This window comes from Onthophagus taurus, chromosome 2 (assembly GCF_036711975.1).
Source record: "Onthophagus taurus isolate NC chromosome 2, IU_Otau_3.0, whole genome shotgun sequence".
NCBI classification, from domain to species: Eukaryota; Metazoa; Arthropoda; class Insecta; order Coleoptera; family Scarabaeidae; genus Onthophagus; species Onthophagus taurus.
This window is the reverse complement of record NC_091967.1, coordinates 22857661-22880298: the sequence shown is the minus strand read 5'-3', so window position 1 is coordinate 22880298 and position 22638 is coordinate 22857661. Positions and strand designations below refer to the sequence as shown.

The 22638-nt window shown below is 31.5% G+C and overlaps 1 protein-coding gene across 5 annotated transcripts in view; it reads right to left on the bottom strand.

Annotated features, from left to right (window-relative positions):
• The window catches only part of LOC111413376 (rab11 family-interacting protein nuf), a 68658-nt gene that overhangs the window by 5575 nt on the left and 40445 nt on the right, over positions 1-22638 (bottom strand). For 3 of the 5 annotated variants that reach the window (XM_023044325.2, XM_023044328.2, XM_023044329.2), the window contains 7 exons: positions 18093-18137; positions 14655-14693; positions 13317-13434; positions 1433-1597; positions 976-1232; positions 622-922; positions 389-424 (listed from right to left, as the gene is read on the bottom strand). In XM_023044325.2, coding sequence (XP_022900093.1) covers positions 389-424; positions 622-922; positions 976-1232; positions 1433-1597; positions 13317-13434; positions 14655-14693; positions 18093-18137 — 961 coding nt within the window. Of the gene's footprint in view, positions 1-388; positions 425-621; positions 923-975; positions 1233-1432; positions 1598-1671; positions 3427-13316; positions 13435-14654; positions 14694-18092; positions 18138-22638 lie in introns of those variants that run through there. The other 2 variants (XM_023044326.2, XM_023044330.2) reach the window with 2 other exon arrangements.

The following is a 22638-nucleotide window of genomic DNA, read 5'->3' as shown; positions in this document are numbered from 1 at the left end:
TTTTATATAATAAATAACTGTATATGAGATATTTAATACATTAACAGATCTTGAGTCAAGTATTAGTTTTAAAAAATTAAAAATCTTTTAGTAACTAATTCTTTAAAATCATGAGAGGTTCAGTTTATAAATTCTAGGGTTAAAATAGAAAGTATAATTTCTCATTTACAGCGTTACTTCCTTTCTTAAAATGTCATTCTACCGTTTAGCATAATAATTTTTAAGTTGGAATAAATATTAACGAAGAAAAGAGGTTATTAATAATCCTTTAAAAAAGAAAAATACGTGACTTAAATGCAAAATTTATAAATAATGTGACTTTTTTCAACGGTTTTTTATTTATTAAAGGGTTAAGTGCTCTCAAAAAATTTGAAATATTTGTGCATACCTTACTGAAGGAATCAGCGTCGTGCATGTCAGCAGTCTAAAAAGTAAAAAACAAAGAGTACGCTTTAAGCATACCAGCAACCCAACAACAAAAACAATAAGCAAATTGTATTTAAAAAAACAAACTTAAGACTTCATTGTTTTATCTTAAGTTTATAAATTATTCTACTTCATAAAAAGCATTATGAAATTAGTTCTTTTTATGGGAAAGAAAATCACAAGCTAATTTCTTACCTCATCATGAGTCATGGCTTCTAATTCAGCAGCTAAACTATTTTCTGCTGCTGTGTTAGTTAATAATCGTCCCTGTTCTACGCTCGCGTGCAAAAGACTAGCTTGAAGTTCTTCGTTCGCCTCTTCCAATTGAGAGTTTTTCGTTCGCAACGCGGACATTTCTTCGTGCAATTCTTCCAGTCTTAAAGTTTCAGGTGATGTTGTCGGTAATGCAGGAGTTCTCGTTTCCGATCTCAGTCTTTCCACCTCTCTCGATAATTCTTCGATTAATTGAGATTGCGCTTCTTGATCTTTCAAATGCCTAAAAATATTTAATTAATTATTAACAACCCAACTCAATAAGATCTTTATTACCTTCTTTCTTGCTCCTTAAAAGTATGTTCTTTTTCCTTAGTAACAATTACATCATTTCTCATATCTTGAAGTTTATTCGACAATTCCCTACGTTCATCCTCCAATTTTTCAATTCTAACCCTTTGACGAGTCACTTCTTCCCTGAGATTATTCGATTCGATTTCAGACGATTGCAATCGAATCTTATAGTTTTCCAATTGGAGTTCTTTTTCGCGATCAAGTCTTAATAACGCGTCTTTAGCACGGCGTTGTTCATCCTAAAAAAATATTTATTTAATTTTTTTTTAATGAAGATGTTTAAAGAGACTTCGTTAGTTCTAAATTTCTTATAAATATTGATTCCTATTAAACCTCTTTTTTGTGTTTTTTGTTTGATGGGGGAGCACGACATAATTAATTGTCAATGACAATCAAAAAGTTAAAAATGACATTTATTTAATTATAAATAAATACATACCTGAAGTCTTTCTTCACATCTTATTTCGGTATCTCTGAGTTGTTCTTCCAGCATGTTCACCCTAGCTTGTAAAGCTGCATTTTCCGCTTTAACTCTTGTGTATCTTTCATCATTTTGTAGTGAAGAATCCTGAAGGACACCGACTTGCTGTTGCAGCAGTTGCATCTAAGAATAAAAATCACGCATTAATTTTTTTATTTCTCGTGGAATTGAAACAATTTCAAAATCAGTTTTTTTACTTTATCATTAACATCATCACACCATACATGAGCTGAAGTTTTTTTAATTCCGTTGGTTTGATGAGGCATGAAAGGTGGTGGTTTTAGTAAACCGTGAGGTTGGACGTTTTGATGATTGAGGGGGCCCAAAAATTCAAATTGCCCCTCCCACATGTCATAGTCTAAATCTTGAACTTCATACTCCGAGTCACTCATTTTAGTTGAGAATAAAATTAAATTGCTGTCACTGTTTTTGGCACATCACTAATTTTTTTTTTAATAATAATTATATTAATTCCCAGGAATTTTGATGTTCGCAGTTCGAGATACGGATAAACACTGATAACCCTCAATATTTCTTATCATCGATGCAATGCTTTTAAACCGTGCCCGATTTCAAACACTCCTCCTCAACATGATGAAAGTACGACGACGACGGCGACGAGAAAGTCTGTTTGAAAAAACTGTTAGAAAATCGCGAATTATTTATTTTCCGACCGGTTTTGGTTTTGTTCTTTCTTTTTTACTTCGATTCAGTTCACGAAAACTTAACTAGATTGATTTAAATATAGAAATGTTCGGCTGAAGCTTTTTTTAGATGGTGATGTTTTGGCAAAAATACAGTTTACGTTTAGAAATATAAAAAATAAGTTATGATTCAACTTACTTTTTTCCATAAGGAAGTTGTGGTGAAATATCTTATCTACCTTATGTTTTGATAAAGAAAATTTTTTAATATTTGGGATTTTGATTAATCATAATTCATAGTAACTTTTAATTCGTCTCAATTTATTTCGTTTTATGTGTTGTGCATTGATAACACAGTGAAATATTTATGTCCTTATCATCAGAAGGATATTGCGATAGTAGTCTCTTTTACATCCTGATTAAAGTCCAAAAATAAACACATTCCGGTTGATAGAAGAAAGTTAGTGATGCATATTGCATGCGTTACAAGAACGGCGCACATTTGTTTTATGATAATCAATAAAACATAAATAAGGTTCGAAAACTACTAACTAGAAAGAAGTACTTTCACTGACCACCATCTCTTCGCTCAATAATTAATTGATTAATTAGAGTTGGAATTTATAGAGATGATATCAGTATCTATGATTGCTCTAAATTGGATGAGATAAATGGTGTTTGTTTATTAAGAATAGGTCGCAAGGTCGTCTGCATCATACACATCTCATCTAAGAATACATTCCTTTATAAAATTCCACAAAGGAAAATTTACAATTCAAGGTAATGACCAAAAATGTTAATAAAATTTAATCAAAATGTAAGTGAAAGTAAAAATGGGTGATAAGTAATAATCTGATTAAAGTATGAATCGTTTATTTTTAAATTGGATAAGAAATAATACTCCTTACTCAAATCGTTCTAGTTAATGATAAAAAAAAATGTATCGCGAAAAAAACGAGACACCTTAAAAACAAGAACCTCACTGCACGTGAAGAAAAAAACCAAAAGAAACGCGTCGATCGTTGGCTGTTTTCTGCGAGTCGCGTTTGTTCGTTCGACCGGCTGACTCTCGACTACATACTGCTGTGCTATGCTACTTTGTGGCGTGAGTGTGTGCGTCGGACTGGCTTCCACATGTCCCGCATCGTAATAAACACGAACCGAACGATACATACTATACATATACAAACACACGAGGGGAGTGTCTATATAATAGAGTCAAAGATAAAACGTTAAATTGTTTTGAATATACAATTAGTCTGGGGACGAAATAAGCTTCAACCGGAAGTTCTTCCTCGAATATTAAAATTTTGGTGGTCACAGCTATGTCATGTTTAACACATTTACAGTAAATTCGTTTTCTAATTAGTTCATACTGATTAATTATATCGAGTTATTTTACCTTGATTTAATATTTTTAACACTGTCCTTACTTTCGTTATTCTTAGATTTAGTTTCATTCAGATGTTAGATCCAAATCTTAGATTTTGAAGTGTACTGGCCACCAAACATTATGAGATAAAATAATAATCGACTTAAGTTTTATAAATCTTTAATCACCTTAATTAGGTGCCAGAACTTTCAAAAGAAGTCAAAAATTAAAACCAAACAAAGTGGGCAAACTGCCAGTAGTTAGTACGTTCAATGAACTCTGTAAGATTAATTATTCAATGGGGGAGTTGATGATGTATTGGCTTTTGGGATAGATGCAGTTTCCAAACACAAATAAGTTTGTTTCTGTTGCTGATGCCAAAACATTCTTCAGCTCGCAATACGAAATCAATGCTCTTAATTTGACAACAACCATTATTTTTTTATTATAATGTTTAGAATAACATGAATAGCTAAACAGACCTACATACATACAGAAAAGTTAAGGATTATGGCACAAACTATTTATGATTTAGAAGAAAACGTAGAAGGTTGTGCCAATATTTTGGAAGAAAAAGCTACAAAAAGCGATCATAGCTCAGGTTCAGAAGATCTTAGATAGTACTATTCTATAGATTGGCAAAAAAGATTATACTGTTGGAAATGTGTTATTAAAAATATAGATGGAATTTTCTCTGGGCAAAGGCAAATTTCCCCTAAGATCTCTGTAAGAATAATTAATCAGTGGGGGAGTTGATGATATATTGGCTTTCGGGATAGGTGCAGTTTCCAAATGTATACAACAAGTGTGAAATAAGTTTTTTCAGTTGCTGATGCCAAAACATTCTTCAGCTCGCAATACGAAATCAATGCTCTAGAGATCGAATATAATTTGACAACAACCAACCTATAGTGCCATTATTGTTTTATTATAATGTTTAGAATAAGATGAATAGCTAAACAGACCTAGATACATCAATCTGGGCTCCAAAACACCTTACATAAGAAAAGTTAGAGATTATGGCACAAAATATTTATAATTTAGATGAAAACGTAGAAGGTTATGCCAATATTTTGGATGGAAAAGTTACAAAAAGCGATCATAGCTCAGGTTCAGAAGATCTCAGATAGTACTATTCTACAGATTGGCGGAAAAGATTATACTATTGGAAATGTGTTATTAAAAATATAGATGGAGTTTTCTCTGGGCAAAGGCAAAAACGCATTTGAAAAAATTTGTATTATCCATGTTTTTGAATAAATTCTCTATGTAGAAAATAGAAAATCGAGATTGAAAAAATGCGACCACTAAACTTTAGTAGAGCTGCAGAAGTAAAAAATATTTCAATAAAGATAGTTTAGCTAAAAGAGCAAATCAATGGCAATTCAATACCACGAAAAAACGTGGTACCTCTTCAAATCGTGGTAAAGTAACGCATTTTGGAACATTTTGGCAGACTTAAAAGTGACTTAAACTTGCTAGAAAAATTTAACGATATTGAAGCTAAAATTTAAGGTGTAAATTCACGAGGAAGCTTCAGGGGCTAATTTGTACATTGAAGGCGCATGTGGAGCTGCTTCCAAGAATAGAAGACGTCAACTTAATCTTAAGTGTAGATTAAGTTAACCGCAAAATTAACGCACCACTCTGACGTTTGGCTTTATTTCGAGAAATATTATATATTTCCGATTCATTAATATCAGTTATAATAATTTGTTCATTATTACGCCTTTTGTATAGGATTTGTCCGTCTTCTTTATTTAATTTTGAAATCATAGCACTTCTAAAATAAAAGTAGGTATTGTTTTTTAATTGTTTTAACAATTGATAAGATAACTGTCATTCGTGCAATACATAATGGAGCGTGCTAGACGAAATTTAAATCGTGATGAATGTGTTTAAATTGTAACTTTGTCCAATGAAGGACTAACAAATCACGAACTTGGTAGAAGGTTTGGCATGGCTCATACAAGGGTCGGTAGGGTTCTACAGAGATTTGTAGAGACCAACGATTATACTAGACGACGTGGCCAAGGCAGGCCACGAGCTACAAATGCGGTGGAGGATTGATTTTTGATGCTTCGAGCACTTAGGGAACGGTTCACTATTGCACGAAGTCTCCAAATACAACTAAGCGAGGTTCATGGCACTGCTGTTAGTCAAGATACCATAAGAACTAGACTTCGTACTCAAAATTTACAACCTCGGGCAGCAGATACCGGTCTCAGATTATCTGCAAACCACCAAAGAAACAGATTGGCTTTTGCAAGAAGGCACGTGGATTGGGAAATCCATCATTGGGAGCAGGTTTTATTTATGGATGAGTCATGGTTTTGCCTTGTAAGTTCTGATCGTCGTCCAAGAGTGTACAGAAGGCCAAATGAAAGATATTCCACATGTAACATTCGAGAAACTTTTTATCGTTGATGGTGGACGTCTGAATTCTGAACGATACATAATAGACATTTTAGAACCTTTTGGCAATCGAACATTTTTGGGACATAATGGGACGGAAGCTGCGACAAAGTCTTATTCGCGTATGGGAAGATTCCTCAAGAAATCATCAGATCTCTAATTGAAAGTATGCCACGACGGTGTCAGGCTACAATAACAGCCAGAGGTAACACTAGTTACTGATAACTTAAATACGGTTCAAAAAAAGTTCTTTGTGTTGGTAACAATAATGATCATTTTACACGATTTTGTTCATTTTCAGTTTTCGTTTATTTCCTACAATTCATTTAAGTCTAACTTATTGTTATTATCGAAATAATTCTGTTTATGTATTCTATTCTTAATATATTATTCAAAATGTATGATAATTTTGACTTTAATTGTAATAAATCGAAATATATAAGTGGTCCGTTAATTTTGCGGTTAAGTGTAGTTAACATCGGGTTATCAATCTAGTTAAAAATCTGGATTATGTTGTTGGTGGTTCTTTAGTATTTTAAAAGAGTGTGTTAGGGGATTAAGGTGTAAACTGCTAAGGAAGTTGACATGATATTGACTCACCATCTTCGAACGATGACATCTCTAAGCTACGATAATAGTCTAGAATTAAGAGTGGTTTTATCACAAAAGATTATCTTACGTTGCAACTTCTATGTGATGATAACACTTTCGCACTGACTTAAGAACTTTGGGTTAATAAATTCGAATTCTATTTTCAACTGCTTTCATTACGATAATTAAAATAACTATTAACTGCAAGGAAACAGAGGTTATGATAGCATCCGTTAGCCCATTTAAGACAAGGTTCCTTCCCATAAAATAGTGCGAGTGATCCAAGGTTCCCAGAGTAAGTAATGGGAATCTTGACATTTGGGATAATGCAAAGAATAACATTAGAAACAACCAGCTGACAGTTTTGGAATAGAAAACAAATAAATCCTTATACTTATTGGTATTCTTATATGGAAAGGGAAAGAACCTTAATAACATGAAGCATGTTAATTCTCCTCTTTGTTGGGAAAGACGACTAGAACTTTGGAAAATCCTTGGGTAAATAAGGGATCTAATGAAGACTACATACAATGTGCGATAACACATACATTCCCAAATGCTGCATACAGACACCAATTTTCTTGAAATGAGGTCTAAGCATGGAACTGGATATGACATATTTAAGGGTTGCAATATGCAATCTTGCAGCGAAGTAGAAAAGAAAAGCAGCTAAGTAGTCAGACCAGAGACTACCAGAAAAACTCCAAATTTACCAAACCAAAGAACGCAACTCATTGCTTATTGGAACGATGGGAGGTAAAAATAAAAATGCCATTAGATAAATCAGCTATCCATTATCAAAAAAGCCTCATGGTGGAAAGATAATGGGTGGGTTGAATAAGACAGTAAATGGTAATGCGGCAATACTGAAGTAAATTCTCCAAGTAAATTCTATGATTGTGAAGCAGGTTCTACTAATTGCAGTACATAAAAATCCCTATGGTGCTTTATACAATAAGATTGAAAACTGATCGAGTTTCTCGATATATACTAATTGTAAGTGAACCTCATATTATTCCTAATTTATATTTGGAGCACAATGCTGCCCAGATTGCTGAGACGTGTACTTTTTTATTCAAAAATATTCTTTTCTGAAATGAAGTTACTTTAAAATCAGCAATGGATATTAGAAGTGAAAGCTCAGCGACCAAAAAAAAAGGTAATGTATGGTCTAGTTCGCCATTTGTTAAGAGAATAAATTGAATCTGCGGTGATCGTAGTGCGTTCAATCAGTAATATTTTGAAGCACAAAGATAGGGGTCTTATTCATTTTGTGAATGTGGGAATCACTTTTTAGTTTTTATATAAATGAATATTTAAAATTCAAAATTAAAAAATTGGAATTTTTATTAACATGATTAGCAAATCTAATCAAAAATTAAAAACACCTTATCATTTCCACAAATTTTGGTAAAAACACCTGCATAAAAAACAACTTATTAAATAAATTTAGCTAATCACATGTTTGATAAGATATAAAAATCCTCCCACATGATAACAGTAAATTTAATTAATCTGGCGCGTAAAAATATTATTAATGGTGTAGTTAATTTTCGGGTTGAGTAAAAACCATTTATAGCCAGGAAACCAATCCCTAAAGGGCGTGAACGCTTTAATTCGTTCAACGGACCCCCGTTATGGCTGGCAATTGTGTCAACACAATGCATATCTTGTCGCAATCGAATCTCAGAATTAACAAACCAATTTGCCCACGAACTCGTCGAGAATGCAGTAACGTGGTAATTAAGTACAAACGGTGTGAAGAAATTTGAATCGATTAGGAATCGCAAATTAAATTTGTAACTTGATTATACATTATTTAAATTACCTACATTTTTTTTATGGAAAAATTATATAAATTAAATTGGTTTATATCATTCGAAAAATCATTTATTACCGCGTAAATCGTTTAATTTAGATGTCAGAAATACATTTTAGATATAATTTAACAATACAAATTGCGATTACTTTCAAATCATTGAAACATTAAAACGTTATTAAAAGTTAATAGCTTGAATGTGAATTTTAATGAAGAAATTAAAGAGCGAAAGTGTGGATAATTACTATTGTTGAAGAAGCTAATATGTGGAAGTATATAATTTCCGTGTTCAGTAGGAAAATCGATTTAAAATTATAATATATAAAACATTAATTGTTTTGATTTAATTGTAACGCCACCGTTTTTCGAGCTATAGTATATAAAAAGAAAATTTTTTAATCATTTAATCTGTTGCATGATATTTTATAATAAAATACTTTTTTATTTAGAGATTTCTATATGATTACAGAGTTTAAAAACAATAATTTTAGATTTTTATCGGCTTATCGATTTCGTTGTAATATATTTATGCCAAAAACATACTTACTAATTATTGCATTTTAATTTATTTTACTTAACTGGTGAAACCTAGGTGTTTAAGGAGATAATTTATGGTGTATATATTTTTGCCGCAATTTTTATTTTTATGAGAGGATAAACTAAGATTCATTTTACTTTAGACACGGTAAAACAATTTGTCAAAAAGTAATACTCTTCTAATGCGAGACTTAATCCAGATAAAAAGACGACTTCAACATTGAACAGTGTCGATTGATAACAGGAACCTAAAGCAGCTGCTCGGTGCAACAATACTTCCAATTAAAAAACAGCGCTTGCTTTCTTGTGTCAGGTTTCAAAAAAAGCTCTGCATCTGGATGAAGATAAGAAATTTGTGTTGTTAAGAGGTGATTATTTGGAGAGCTATGCCACATTTGCACAATTACATTATCAGAAGCGCAAAAAACAAGCAGACTGGTGATGCAACTCACTGACATTAAGCCTCACCGGTCATTCACGTATAATCATGCCGATATACATAATTTGGGTTTAGGAACGCTGCAGCAACATGACAAAGTCTGTACAACAGCATGTTTTAGCGATCATTTATGTGGGAATAAAGAGGATCATCTAGGACTATAAATTTTCAATCGAATAGAATGTATTCCGTTTCACCATTATCAACTTATTATAAACCAATACCAGAAGATATTACAATGCTTTAACTTCATATCAAATCAATGATACACAAAATGATTCAATTATCTTACAAAATAATTGCGATTATTCATTTCGCAAAGAATACTGGTCACGATGACTCCATAATGAAATAAAATCGACCTTCAAATCGAATTCCTTGACAGAGAATCGTAAGAGAAAGAAATGGCAAACTAATGTATTCATTCTTCCTTTTGGATTTTTTGTAAAAATTGAAACTGCAAAACGAGATCATACTTGTTTAAAAAAAGGTAACACAATCATACCCAGATGTTTTATCTCATGCACGATAACGCGTCCAATCCAGAACGGCTGTTATGATATTTTCGCGAAAGTTTCAGTAGTAAACAATTCTAATTTCTACCGAGCCATTACGCCTCAGTAAGACATCTTTAACTATAAATTTATTTATAGATCTTTATACATTTCAGTATGTCTGGTACCATTCCACCATTTTAAAACAAGTTTGATTTTAAGTACTCGCTAATAATAAGTCATAGAGAACAAGAATATAAAATACATTTAAGTCATTTCTAGCAGTACGAAGAAACATAAAAACTGATAATGAATTTTATGCATGAATTTGGAAGTTTAAGCTAAAAATTGCGTTTGAAGTGCAAAGTTTGAGAGTTTTGTTATTTTAATAATGAATTAAGAATGTAAAAACAATCATGAGGTATTTTAATGAAGTTAAAATACTTTAGTTATTATCAAGTGCCCAGGAACCAAGAAATAAGTAGTAAATACTAGTGATGGAACGGATAGTGATTTTGCTAAAGCCAGATACCTGATATTCGGCCATTATGGTTATAATTTCTGGTACATTTCTGAAGTATAGGGTATCATTGCCACATTATTGCAATATTTGAATAAAAATGAAATTAATAGGAAAGCTGATAAGATATGTCTACTTATTTGGATCCAAGATACAAAATGAACTTTTTTGGTGCTGATTTAACTAACGAAGCAACTTTAAAAAGAGGATACTTTAATTAATAATTGGCGATATTTCCACAAAGGATCCTTCAAGAAATGAATTTTATAGCGAATTTTGAAAGTGATAGATGAAAATTGCAACATCGAAAATTTTATCATTGTTTTCTCAAAAACCAAAAGTTAGTTTTCAAAACTGGGTTGGTTTATTGGAAAGAGGACACTTTTATTAACACTTTGGGAAATTTTCATATTCATATTCCAAGAAGTGGATTTTATACGAATTTTTAAAACTTTATCGGCGAAAATTGCAAAATTTGAAAAAATTGTCGATTACTTCAAAAATTTATTTCTCAAGAACTAAAAGTGATTTTTCAAAACGGCTTATTGCATTAAAAAGAGAATACTTTAATTAATAATTGGTGGTATTTCTACAATAATCCTTCAAGAAATTAATTTTATAGCGAATTTTGCAAGTTATCGGTGAAAATTTCAACATCGAAAATTTGATCAAAACTTTAAATATTGTTTTCTCAAAAACTAAAAGCTATTTTTCAAAACAGGTTGGTTCATTGGAAAGAAGTCCCTTTTGTTAACACTTTGGAAAATCTCTATACTCATATTCCAAGAACTGGATTTTATACGAATTTTTAAATCTTAATCGGCAAAAATAGCAAAATTCGAAAAAATTGTCGATCATTTCAAAAATTTATTTCTCAAGAGCTAAAAGTGATTTTTCAAAACGGCTTGTTGCATTAAAAAGAGAATACTTTAATTAATAATTGGTGATATTTCCACAAGGATCCTTCAAGAAATTAATTTTATAGCGAATTTTACAAGTTATCGGTGAACAATTTCAACATCGAAAATTTTATCAAAACTTTTCAAAACGTGTTGGTTCATTGGAAAGAGGACACTCTTATTAACACTTTGGGAAATTTTCATACTCATATTCCAAAAAATGGATTTTATACGAATTAAATTAATAAATACTTATTATTATACTACTGCCTACTTATGTATTAACTTTTTTTTTATTATATTCTGATCAATTAGGTTCCAATTTCAAATATCCATTGTGCTTTGACATTTATGTTCTAGTCAGATAAAGTATTAGCAAGCAATGGATCGATACATACCTGAAGATGTTTCCATGCAAATTTCAAACTATACATCAATTGCTGCCCGCTGAGAAAACAGAGGAATATTTTATCATTTGTAACAAAATGGCCAATTCACATTGATACGAACCTATTATTAATAATGTGTGAAGACTAACAAAAAGACTTTCAGCAAACAAAACACCTGACATGATGATTTTACATAGAAAATTTGTCCACAATGGAAATATTTGGACATATTTTTGGTACAAATTATAACTTTCCTTGTTTAACCAGGAAAAGACCATTGCCAAATTTGTAATCATTATTATAAAGTATCATAGGAGTCCCATAATAAGCAAAATAAGACAAAAAAATAAAAGAAAATTAACAAGGTTAGATTTCAGAATGACCCATCATTCGTTTCTGCAATATTCCACTTACAGTCAAGTTTGCAAATACTGAAATTTATCCCAGGTCCAGTACACATCTTATATTTAACTATTGAATCGATGTCGTTGATATGATCACCACGAGTAGGTTTATAGCGAACAATTCTTTGGTCAATTTCGCATTCGATATTACCCCTGAGCTTTTCTAACGGTGTTGGCTTGATGACAAACTAACAAATTAACTTATCCTCATAAAAAGAAATCTAACGATGTTAAATCATTAAATCAAACATTTTTCGAGATTGCGCGATTACCGAACTTCTTCTATAAATCAATGTTTGAACAGCTGTGTGGTACTTGGCACCATTTTGAAGTCCACCCAATTCTGGCCAAAGATAGTCTTTGAACACAGAATGGTAGCGAACATTATTCAAATAATTGTCTAATGTTTATCTTTTAAGTTACTAAAAATTGGAATAAGCGCTCTTAATGTTGTGACCACCGACTCAAGAATTGCGATAGGAATTTTTAATAGTTTCCAAACATTACTCATTCATGAACATCACCATGACAAAAATGTTAATCTTCACTGACGGTTTCATATTGATAGATAGTGAAATGTAAAAGTTTTTGGAAAGGGGCCACTTGTAAATGGAGGTTGATTTCTGGTTATGTTGTGAACGCCAGAAATAGAAGTTATGGTGTGTATATTAACCAAGAATTTTAATGAACTCATAAACTTGCAAGGTTAAAAAGAAATAAGTTATTGGTTGTGATAACGAAAGAGTTAGTCGGCAAACTAAAGATAAAAATTTTAAATTTTAGTTTTAAGTTTACGTCAAAAGACTACTCAAAAAATCGACTTTCAACCGAAAAAGTTGTATTGGAGTGCTTTTCCCATACATGTTAACAATAAAGCAGATCTTAAACACTTTGAAAAAGAAGTTATTCCAAGTGAATACCATGTATGTATAGGCCACTACCAATGTCGTCAACGGCTATAAATAGTTGTTATTCCTAAAACTGAAGATTACCAGCAATTAGGTAGTTTTTCATCTTCTATGGAAAACGAGAATTCAATAAATTTAATGCAGAGATTCTAATAGTTTTCTTATAGAAATAAATTATAGAAATTCATTGCTGAAAATGCGTTTTTTACACCTTATGTTCTAAAATCATTTCAAATTATTTGTGATAGCGAAATAAATTCTCCAATAACATAAATCATCACAAATAGAATCATAAAAATTGTCTTAAAACTTAGGCAACCAAATAATCACTACTCCACAACAAATTGTATATGGATGAAAAATTCGTGTAAACATTTATTACTTATTTTTCAAAGTCTAAAAAAAACATACCTTATGATTTAATTCGAGGACATCTTCTTCGAGCGAAGCATCAGAATGCATATCATCCGCGGTATCGCAATTGCTGCTTCTTCCCGACGAGTTGAAGCTGGAGCTTCGATACAGTTGGCTGAAAATACCATAGAAAACGTAAGCAAAACGTATACACAGTCTGCGTCGCTTCGCGTTTTTGTATTTATTGGCACGTGTCACACGCTGATGCACAGGTGCGTGTCATCATTGCCGGTTATCGTCACACAATTTCTCGATTATAATAGCGGACATACTTAATGAGCCGATTTGGAGTTTCTCGATAAAAAGAGTTACAATATCTTTTTTATTTTTAATTTATGTAAGTCTTTTACTAAGGTATTTTAGGTATTTTTTGTGCTACATTGGATTTAGTAATTTTTTTGTACGGCTGATATGGCTTATCATTTTTTTAAAGATAATTTTAGATTTCTAACTTAAACCCACGTGACTCAAGAAAATATAAATAGGAGTGCTCTATGTTAATTTTAACGGAAACATACATAAAATTTTGAGATTGAAAGATTGATTAAACTAAAACTAGAACTAACACTATCATTATCACTAGACCTACAACTAGAAACTTTCTAATTAAGCTGTGCGTCTTTTGAAAAAGTGTTTGCAACATGGAAAAAGTTAAACACTTTTTCAAACACGTCTTAACTCGAAAGATTTTAGTTTTAGTTCTAGTGATAGTGTTAGTTTTAGTTTAATTAACACCGATTGTGAAAGCTTTCGTACTTATGAAAGGAAATATTATTTACAATTAGATAAAACCGATGTTAATTTTAATGACGTCGTGTAAAGAATTTAAAAAGAAAGGTTATTAATGACTTCCACTTCCTTTTCCTGTCTTAGAAATGATTCCCCACGAATTACATAAAAATTATTTAATAGCAACGCTTAAAATTATTAATAAGAAAAGGAAAATAATCTTTTACGCAAAAAAAAATCGTTATTATCTTATATCTAGTAAAGAGAAAGCTTTTACTACTCTTGTTAAGATTTTAGAAAGTTGTCATCGTTGCGATCACAGCTGAAAAGTAATTGGATTGAAACATTACATTATGCTAAGTTTATTTTATGAGTAATTGAAACTAGAAAATAATGTGGTTAAAGACATCGACCCAGTGACTTCGATTTCAGACTTACGCATTTCACTGATAAAAAAAATCATATAAAAAAGTGTTATTTATCATAATGTATTTTTAGATCGGCTTATTCATAACACCTTTTTTCAACATTTTATTTTAGGCTATATTAATCTTCTTAAAACGGTGTAAATCTTAAAATATAATCCAAAGATAAAGTGGTTCTTACCTCGCTAAAGCATTTGATCCGAGTTGTCTCTTTCCAGTACTGAAAAATAATAAAACACAACTTATTACAAACGACTTCCACAAATTTTATTCCAGTTTTAAATGAACAAGCGTAGAACAGAACGAAAGAAAGAGTGAGAAACTACCTGGTGTGACCTCCCACTCGTTAAAAAGCAAGTTGGAGGCCCCCCGATGATGACGTAATGATTACTACTACTCATATTTTTTCCGTTATAAGTAGTTGTACTTACTCGTCGGTGGAACTTTTCTTTTTCAGTTTAGAAAATTTCTTTCCCATCTGTATCATATGGGAATTGGCAGCGAAGTATAATAGTAAACACGAAATTTCAAGAAGGGTTTGGTTAAAAATATAATTTTTGGAGAGTGGCCAACCCCATCCACGTGTTTGGGTTCTTTAAAAAAATCATAGTTTTGTTGATTTGGAAAGTACCCTTTTGAAATAGTTAAAAATGTTATTATTGGAAGTGTTAGTTTCTGTATCTGTTAAGTTTGAGGGATCTTCGAAGCGTGACATCAAGGTCTTACACGTCTTTTGATGTATTATTACTGATAATTATTCAATTTAAAACGATTCCAGGTAACAATGGAGTTTCTCAGAGCCATAAAAGCGATTTATTGTGTTTAAAAATACACTATCTTTTCGAAGTTACATAAGAAACGAATTTGTTAAAGATGCAGAAATACCTGCTAATACTTTACTTCTAATATTTAACCTATACGAAGTTATCCCCAAATTTTTCAATTTTGATCACAACAAGAGTATCTCTCAGCCGATTTTCGCGCACAATATCTCATTCGAGCTTAATCCTTGGCCAATTCGAAACAAACTTTATTCGCAACAATATTGCTCTTTTATACTTTTGCTCTCAAATGCATAACTATTGAGTACGGATTTCTTAAAATCCGGCCAGATTTTACCGGATAGTTACCAAATATTCAGCTTTACCTGGATATTAAAAATCTATTACTTAGTACTCCACCATTCACAGGAATTAGTATTTCTTTTAGATGTTAGAGACTACAGACAATAATCAAGTTCAACCCCGATTTCTTCTCTTCGCTCGTAATTCATCATCACATTCATTACTAACAGAACTGTCGCTGTTATCACTTTCGATTATTACTTAAAGTATCCTGTTTTGAATGCAAAAAGCCGTTTTGAAAAATCACTTTCAGTTCTTGAGAAAACAATATTTGAAGTTTTGATAAAATTTTCGATGTTGGAATTTTCATCGATAATTTTCAAAATTCGCTATAAAATTAATTTCTTGAAGGATTCTTGTGGAAATATCATCAATTATTAATTAAAGTATCCTCTTTTTAATGCAACAAGCCGTTTTGAAAAATCACTTTCAGTTCTTGAGAAATAAATGTTTGAAATGATCGATAATTTTTTCGAATTTTGCAATTTTCGCCGATTAAGTTTTAAAAATTCGTATAAAATCCAGTTCTTGAAATATGAGTTTGAAAATTTCCCAAAGTGTTAATAAAAGTGTCCTCTTTCCAATGAACCAACCCGGTTTGAAAAATAACTTTTAGTTTTTGAGAAAATAATATTTGAAGTTTTGATCAAATTTTCGATGTTGCAATTTTCATCGATAACTTGCAAAATTCGCTATAAAATTCATTTCCTGAAGGATTCTTGTGGAAATATCATCAATTATTAATTAAAGTATCCTCTTTTTAATGTAAACAGCCGTTTTGAAAAATCACTTTCAGTTCTTGAGAAATAAATGTTTGAAATGATAAACAATTTTTTCGAATTTTGCAATTTTCGAAGATTAAGTTTTAAAAATTCGTATAAAATCCAGTTCTTGAAATGTGAGTTTGAAAATTTCCCAAAGTGTTAATAAGAGTGTCCTCTTTCCAATGGACTAACACGATTTGAAAAATAACTTTTAGTTTTTGAGAAAACAATATTTGAAGTTTTGATAAAATTTTCGATGTTATAATTTTCATCGATAACTTGCAAAATTCGCTATAAAATTCGTTTCTTGAAGGATTCTTGTGGAAATATTATCAATTATTAATTATAATATCCTCTTTTTAATGCAAAAAGCCGTTTTGAAAAATCACTTTTAGTTCTTGTGAAATAAATTTTTAAAATGATCAACAATTTTTTCGAAATTTGCAATTTTCGCCGATTAAGTTTTAAAAATTCGTATAAAATCCAGTTCTTGGAATATAAGTATGAAAATTTCCCAAAGTGTTAATAAGAGTGTCCTCTTGCCAATGAACCAACACGATTTGAAAAATAACTTTTAGTTTTTGAGAAAACAATATTTGAAGTTTTGATAAAATTTTCGATGTTGCAATTTTCATCGATAACTTGCAAAATTCGCTATAAAATTCGTTTCTTGAAGGATTCTTGTGGAAATATCACCAATTATTAATTATAGTATCCTCTTTTTAATACAAAAAGCCGTTTTGAAAAATCACTTTCAGTTCTTGAGAAATAAATTTTTGAAATAAACGAAAATTTTTTCGACTTTTGCAATTTTCGCCGATTAAGTTTTAAAAATTCGTATAAAATCTAGTTCTTGGAATATGAGTATGAAAATGTGTTAATAAGAGTGTCCTATTTCCAATGAACCAACCCGTTTTGAAAAATAGCTTTTAGTTTTTGAGAAAACAATTTTTGAAGTATTGATAAAATTTTCGATGTTGCAATTTTTATCGATAATTCATTTCTTGAAGGATCCTTGTGGAATTATCGCCAATTATTAATTAAAGTATCCTCTTTTTAGAGTTGCTTCGTTAGTTAAATCAGCATCAAAAAAGTTCATTTTGTATCTTGGATCCAAATAAGTTGACATATCTTATCAGCTTTCTTATTAATTTCATTTTTATTCAAATATCGCAATAATGTGGCAATGCACCAGAAATTATAACCATAATGGCCGGATAGATATGCCGGATAATCGGCTTTTTGCAAAATCACTAATACTGAGAAAAGTTCGAAAAGGTGAAAATTAGATAGATTCGGGACGTTTTAGAAAAAAGTTTCACTATAAAAGTTGTAGTAAATTTTATTCTTAACAATATTGCTCTTTTAAACTTTTGCTCTCATTGTCAGATGCATAAATATCCAGAGAAATTCGAATAGAATTATTCATATTGTAATCAAACAATTAAGTGGTTATTTATGTAACAAACTGAACTCCTGTTACAGAATATATTAATTCTCCTACACATTGAATTTTAGTCCCAGTTAAATAAGATTAGCATTTTTATGCCCATATTATTAGAACGAGATTATAATCTAGTCACGTTATTTCGTGGAATTGGAGAATGTTAAGAAAGGTGAACGAACACTTTGTGTGTATTTTATACGAAAATGAGTTTGATTTTATAAGTATAATTTAAGGGGGTAGACGATGAAAGATTATTGCAAAAAAAATAGAAATAAAGAACTTACTGTCTGAACGAACCCCATCTTCTATTTGGAAGGTTTTCTTGGTAACTATAACAAAAAAAGAAACGTAAAAATATGATAATACTACGACGTGTTATTAATATAAATGTTATTGTTGATATGAAACTATGAAAATAAACCATGAAGAATGCAGAAAATGACCTTACACGTAAGAATGATTACGGAGTTGTTTTAAAAATGTATTACATAGTGATTTTGAAATGTTTATGTATTTTTCAACAAATTAATAGTTATTTAATTATAATAATATGGCTTAATTCAAACTTTTCATTGTGAAAAATTAACCTTTCGTTACGTCTCGAGCTTTAATCGAAGCTTCAGCCGACCATTAGTGTAATATTTCACTTTCGGACTTGTTTATATAATAATAACTATTACCCACAACAAAACAACTTGTTTATAAATTAGTTTCCGAGTAAGAAAGTTAAAGTTGACGTGGACGTTGAAGTCCTGAACGTGACGAATTAACTTCCTATCACTACGGATATTATTATCTAGCGGCGCTTATCAGATATCATAAATTCTTGATATCTTATTAATGTTTATTAAATTTGGTGCTACATTTTTATTATGATGACAAAATTAACAATTTTGTAATAATTGTTAAACTAGGAACTTAATAGTTGTTATGTTGATCCTACCTCAACAACAAATTACGTTTCAAAAAAGCAGAATGACAATATCTAATCCACATAAATAAGCATAAAAATTAATGTACAAGTACAACAAGGCATCAAGGAACTATATCAACTACATAAATACATATAGGGAACAAAGCAAACAACAGAATACGGGAGCTAAAGAGAGAACCCGAAAAACTAATCTGGAAAATGCTCAGAACAACAAAAAGGAAAGTAAATGGAAAGTAGAAAGAAGAAACAATGGCCCAAAATAACATAGCAGCGGACAACTGAACCATACACTTTGAAGGTCTGTATACAGAAACAAAAGATGATTTCCACCGAAGGACATAGATTAAAGTAAATAGATGCTGAAGAAATTGAAAAAGTAGATCAACGAAAAACGGCAAGTCACTAGACTGGCAACTCAAGGGGCTGTATAATGAAATACTGCAGGACATACTTTCTAAAACAGGAACATCTTGAGGCAAAGAATTACCGAGGAATTTTCCTCCTAGACATATGCATGAAGCTGTTTTCCCGTCTTCATCAAAATTACATCCTGAAGAATTTGACGGGTGTTATTCGTCGTGAGAAAAGAGCTTTTATTGAACGGAGTTGAATGATGGAAGCTCCTAGTTTGATGTGGTAGACTTTGAGAAAATTTAATCTTGTTAGGTCTAATACCACTGATTTACCTCCCCACCTGGCTGACCCTGATAGTGTCAACTGCTTTTTTTCTAAATCTGTTGCTGCTGTTGTTATTAAGCCTGACTCGGAGTTATTAACTTTCTATCATACCAATAAATTAAATCCTGACTGTACAGGGTGTCCAAATTTCGATGGGTTTGCAGGGTATCTCAGTTATTATGAAAGATAGAAAGTTGCGGCTTTCGCGAACCTGAGCTACTTTTTTGTGAAACTTACAATGGCGCAAACCAAATTTTCATAGCGCTTTTCGTTTTTGATATACAGGGAGTGTTTGAAATTTATGATTTTCAGACACCTCCTGTATCTCGGCTTTCCGGAAACTTAGTAAAGAAGTAAAAACGGGTTCTAATAGATTTTTTCACGTGGAATCCAATGGTGCACGTAGAATTTTTCTAGTCATCACGGTTTTTGAGTTATAAACACAACTCAAATACTAAATACTCAACTTCTAAAATACTTAACTCTTTATAACTCAAAAACCGTGATGACTAGAAAAATTCTACGTGCACCATTGGATTCTACGTGAAAAAATCTATTAGAACCCGTTTTTACGTTTCCGGATAGCCGGGATACAGGAGGTGTCTGAAAATCGTAAATTTTGAAGCACTCCCTGTATATCAAAAACGAAGAGGGCTATGAAAATTTGGTTAGCGCCATTGTAAGTTTCACAAAATAGTAGCTCAGGTTCGAGAAAGCCGCAACTTTCTATCTTTCATAATAACTGAGGTACCCTGCAAACCCATCGAAATTTGGACACCTGTACACAAACGCAAATGGGAGAAGACGAACTAAAAATCATACGCTAAGTGGACGACACAACATTAATTGAAGACATCAAGAGTCGGAAAAAGTCAAACTAAACAAAAAAAAACTAAAACAAAAACATGATAAAGGAAGTAACAGACTATACTTATTTGGGAATAGAAGCAATACTAAGAACTATTTTCTATGGTGGCTCGGAAACTGAAAGGTGGCGCGTACCAACGATATGGCGATTTTCAGATCAATCACTAGAAATACACTATGAGATCAGAGAAGAAGCAAGGAAATTTAGAAGTAATGCGGGGTGGACGATGTGGAGTGATATCAATAGATATAAATTCATAAAAGTCCATGCAATACTCTAAATTAATAGACTAGAATGATTTTCTTGCATTCAATCACAAAGCAGAAATGAATATTGGTTAAAATAATGAATAAAACTGACTACTTCCAATTACGTAATATATGTTATCGTGATTATAAAGGTTTATTCACATTTTCATGTATATATCTTATTTGAAATGCTAGTTTATATAAAAAATGATGGAGGGTAGTCACGTAAAGTACCACTTCCGGATACGCGATTCGAGTGAAATTTACGATCTGAATATTTCTCATAAATTTAATCGTTTATGCAGTATTTCATTCGTTTATCTCACTTTAAACGGCCAGTTTATATAAAAGAAGTGCAATACCATAAGCATCAAAACTTGATACGAACCAGAAATGAAATTTTGTTAAAACAGTTATATTCGAAATTTCATTGTCGTAGTTTGCTGGGATTTGAAGCGTGAGTACACTCCTTCTAAATTCGTGAAATTGGTCTCTGTGGAACTTAATTCAGAAGTGTACTACGAAATTGGACGGAATTTCAGCAAAATTCGAAATCTATCATAAAGCGACAGATAGATTAAAATAAATGATGAAACTGTTAGAAATTAGATTGAATATGAATATTAGATGTTAAAGGCTTTATGTTGATCAAATAAATAATATATCCGTTTCTTAATTGTTTCCTTAAATTTAACGAAATCAAGCTATATTCAAGAGATTATGGACCTATGAGCAACTCAATCGTAACCAAGTAAGAGAAACTAGTGTAAAGGAAGAAAGATTTCGATTTCGAAGAAGATTTAAACGGTCGTTACATTAGAAAAAATTGAACGGAAGAAAGTTGTTGTCGAGCTTGCTGGTTTCTCAACTAACAAACACAAATTATTTAAATTGTAAATTCAATTGGATTGGAGAATGTCCCAAATAATCCCCATATACAAGAAAGGAAATAGGAAGGAGTGCCGGAATTACAGAGGATTAAGTATAATACTCTGAAGAGTTCTGAAAAGTAGGATAGAAAAGGAAATTAAGGAGGAAGAGGAACAAAGTGGTTTCTGACCTGGAAGATCTTGCGTAGATAATTTATTCACGCTTAGACACATAGTTGAGAAGAAAGAGTCAAAAGGAAGGGAAATATATATTGCATATACAGATCTGAGAAAAGTGATCGATATGGTCCCGCTTCAGAAATTATGGTTTGCCCTGACAGATGTAAGCATCAACAGTACTTACATCCATGCTATGAAAGCGTTGTACAGAACGCGAAAAGGACATAAAATTGGAGACCGGCATAACAAAACATGTAGACCAGTACGAATATCCTGGGGTAGTTATAAACAATAACTGACAATAAATGAAATAACGGACAATAAAGACACAAACAAAGAAAAATATTTTTAGGGCCATTATAGAACCATTAATGACGTGTGAGTCAGAAGTGTGGGTGAGAGACAAAGACACAACTCGAAGACTGAACAAAATTCTATAATAGACACTATAAATGAAAAGCAACTAAAATGGTATGGACATCTACGCCGAATGAGTAAAGAGAGAATCCCACTTAAGGTTTGGAACTGGGTGCCAGCAGAAAGAAACAAAAGAGGTAGGCCTAGGAAAAAATGGATACTGGGTATCGATGTGGAGATGAAGAAGAAAGGACTGGGTGAAGATGATTGGAATGATAAAGACCGCTGGTGGGTAGGATGTGAGAAGCAGCAATAAAAAAAGCTGTAAATACTCGCCAAATAGAATAGAATACAAATTCAACGTAAAAACTTTATGATATTTGACTCAAACTGACTCAAAACTTAATGCGCTTAATGAATAGAAGACAACAATGCTAAACATTTAAAAAATAACATCAAATCAAGATTATATTATAGTTCTGTATAGTTTACTAGGTAGGTGTATGTTAATTTTATAATGGCCGAAAAAAAGAGTAAGATACGAAAGCCTAGATCATGAAGGAGATTTGATAGAGTGGTACAATTTAGAGGACCAGGAAGGATCTGGTATCGAGGATAGTGATGATGAGTGATAAACCAACATTCGGTGTCAGAAGAATCAGATTCAAAGTAGGCCAGTTTAGAGCAAGATATAGA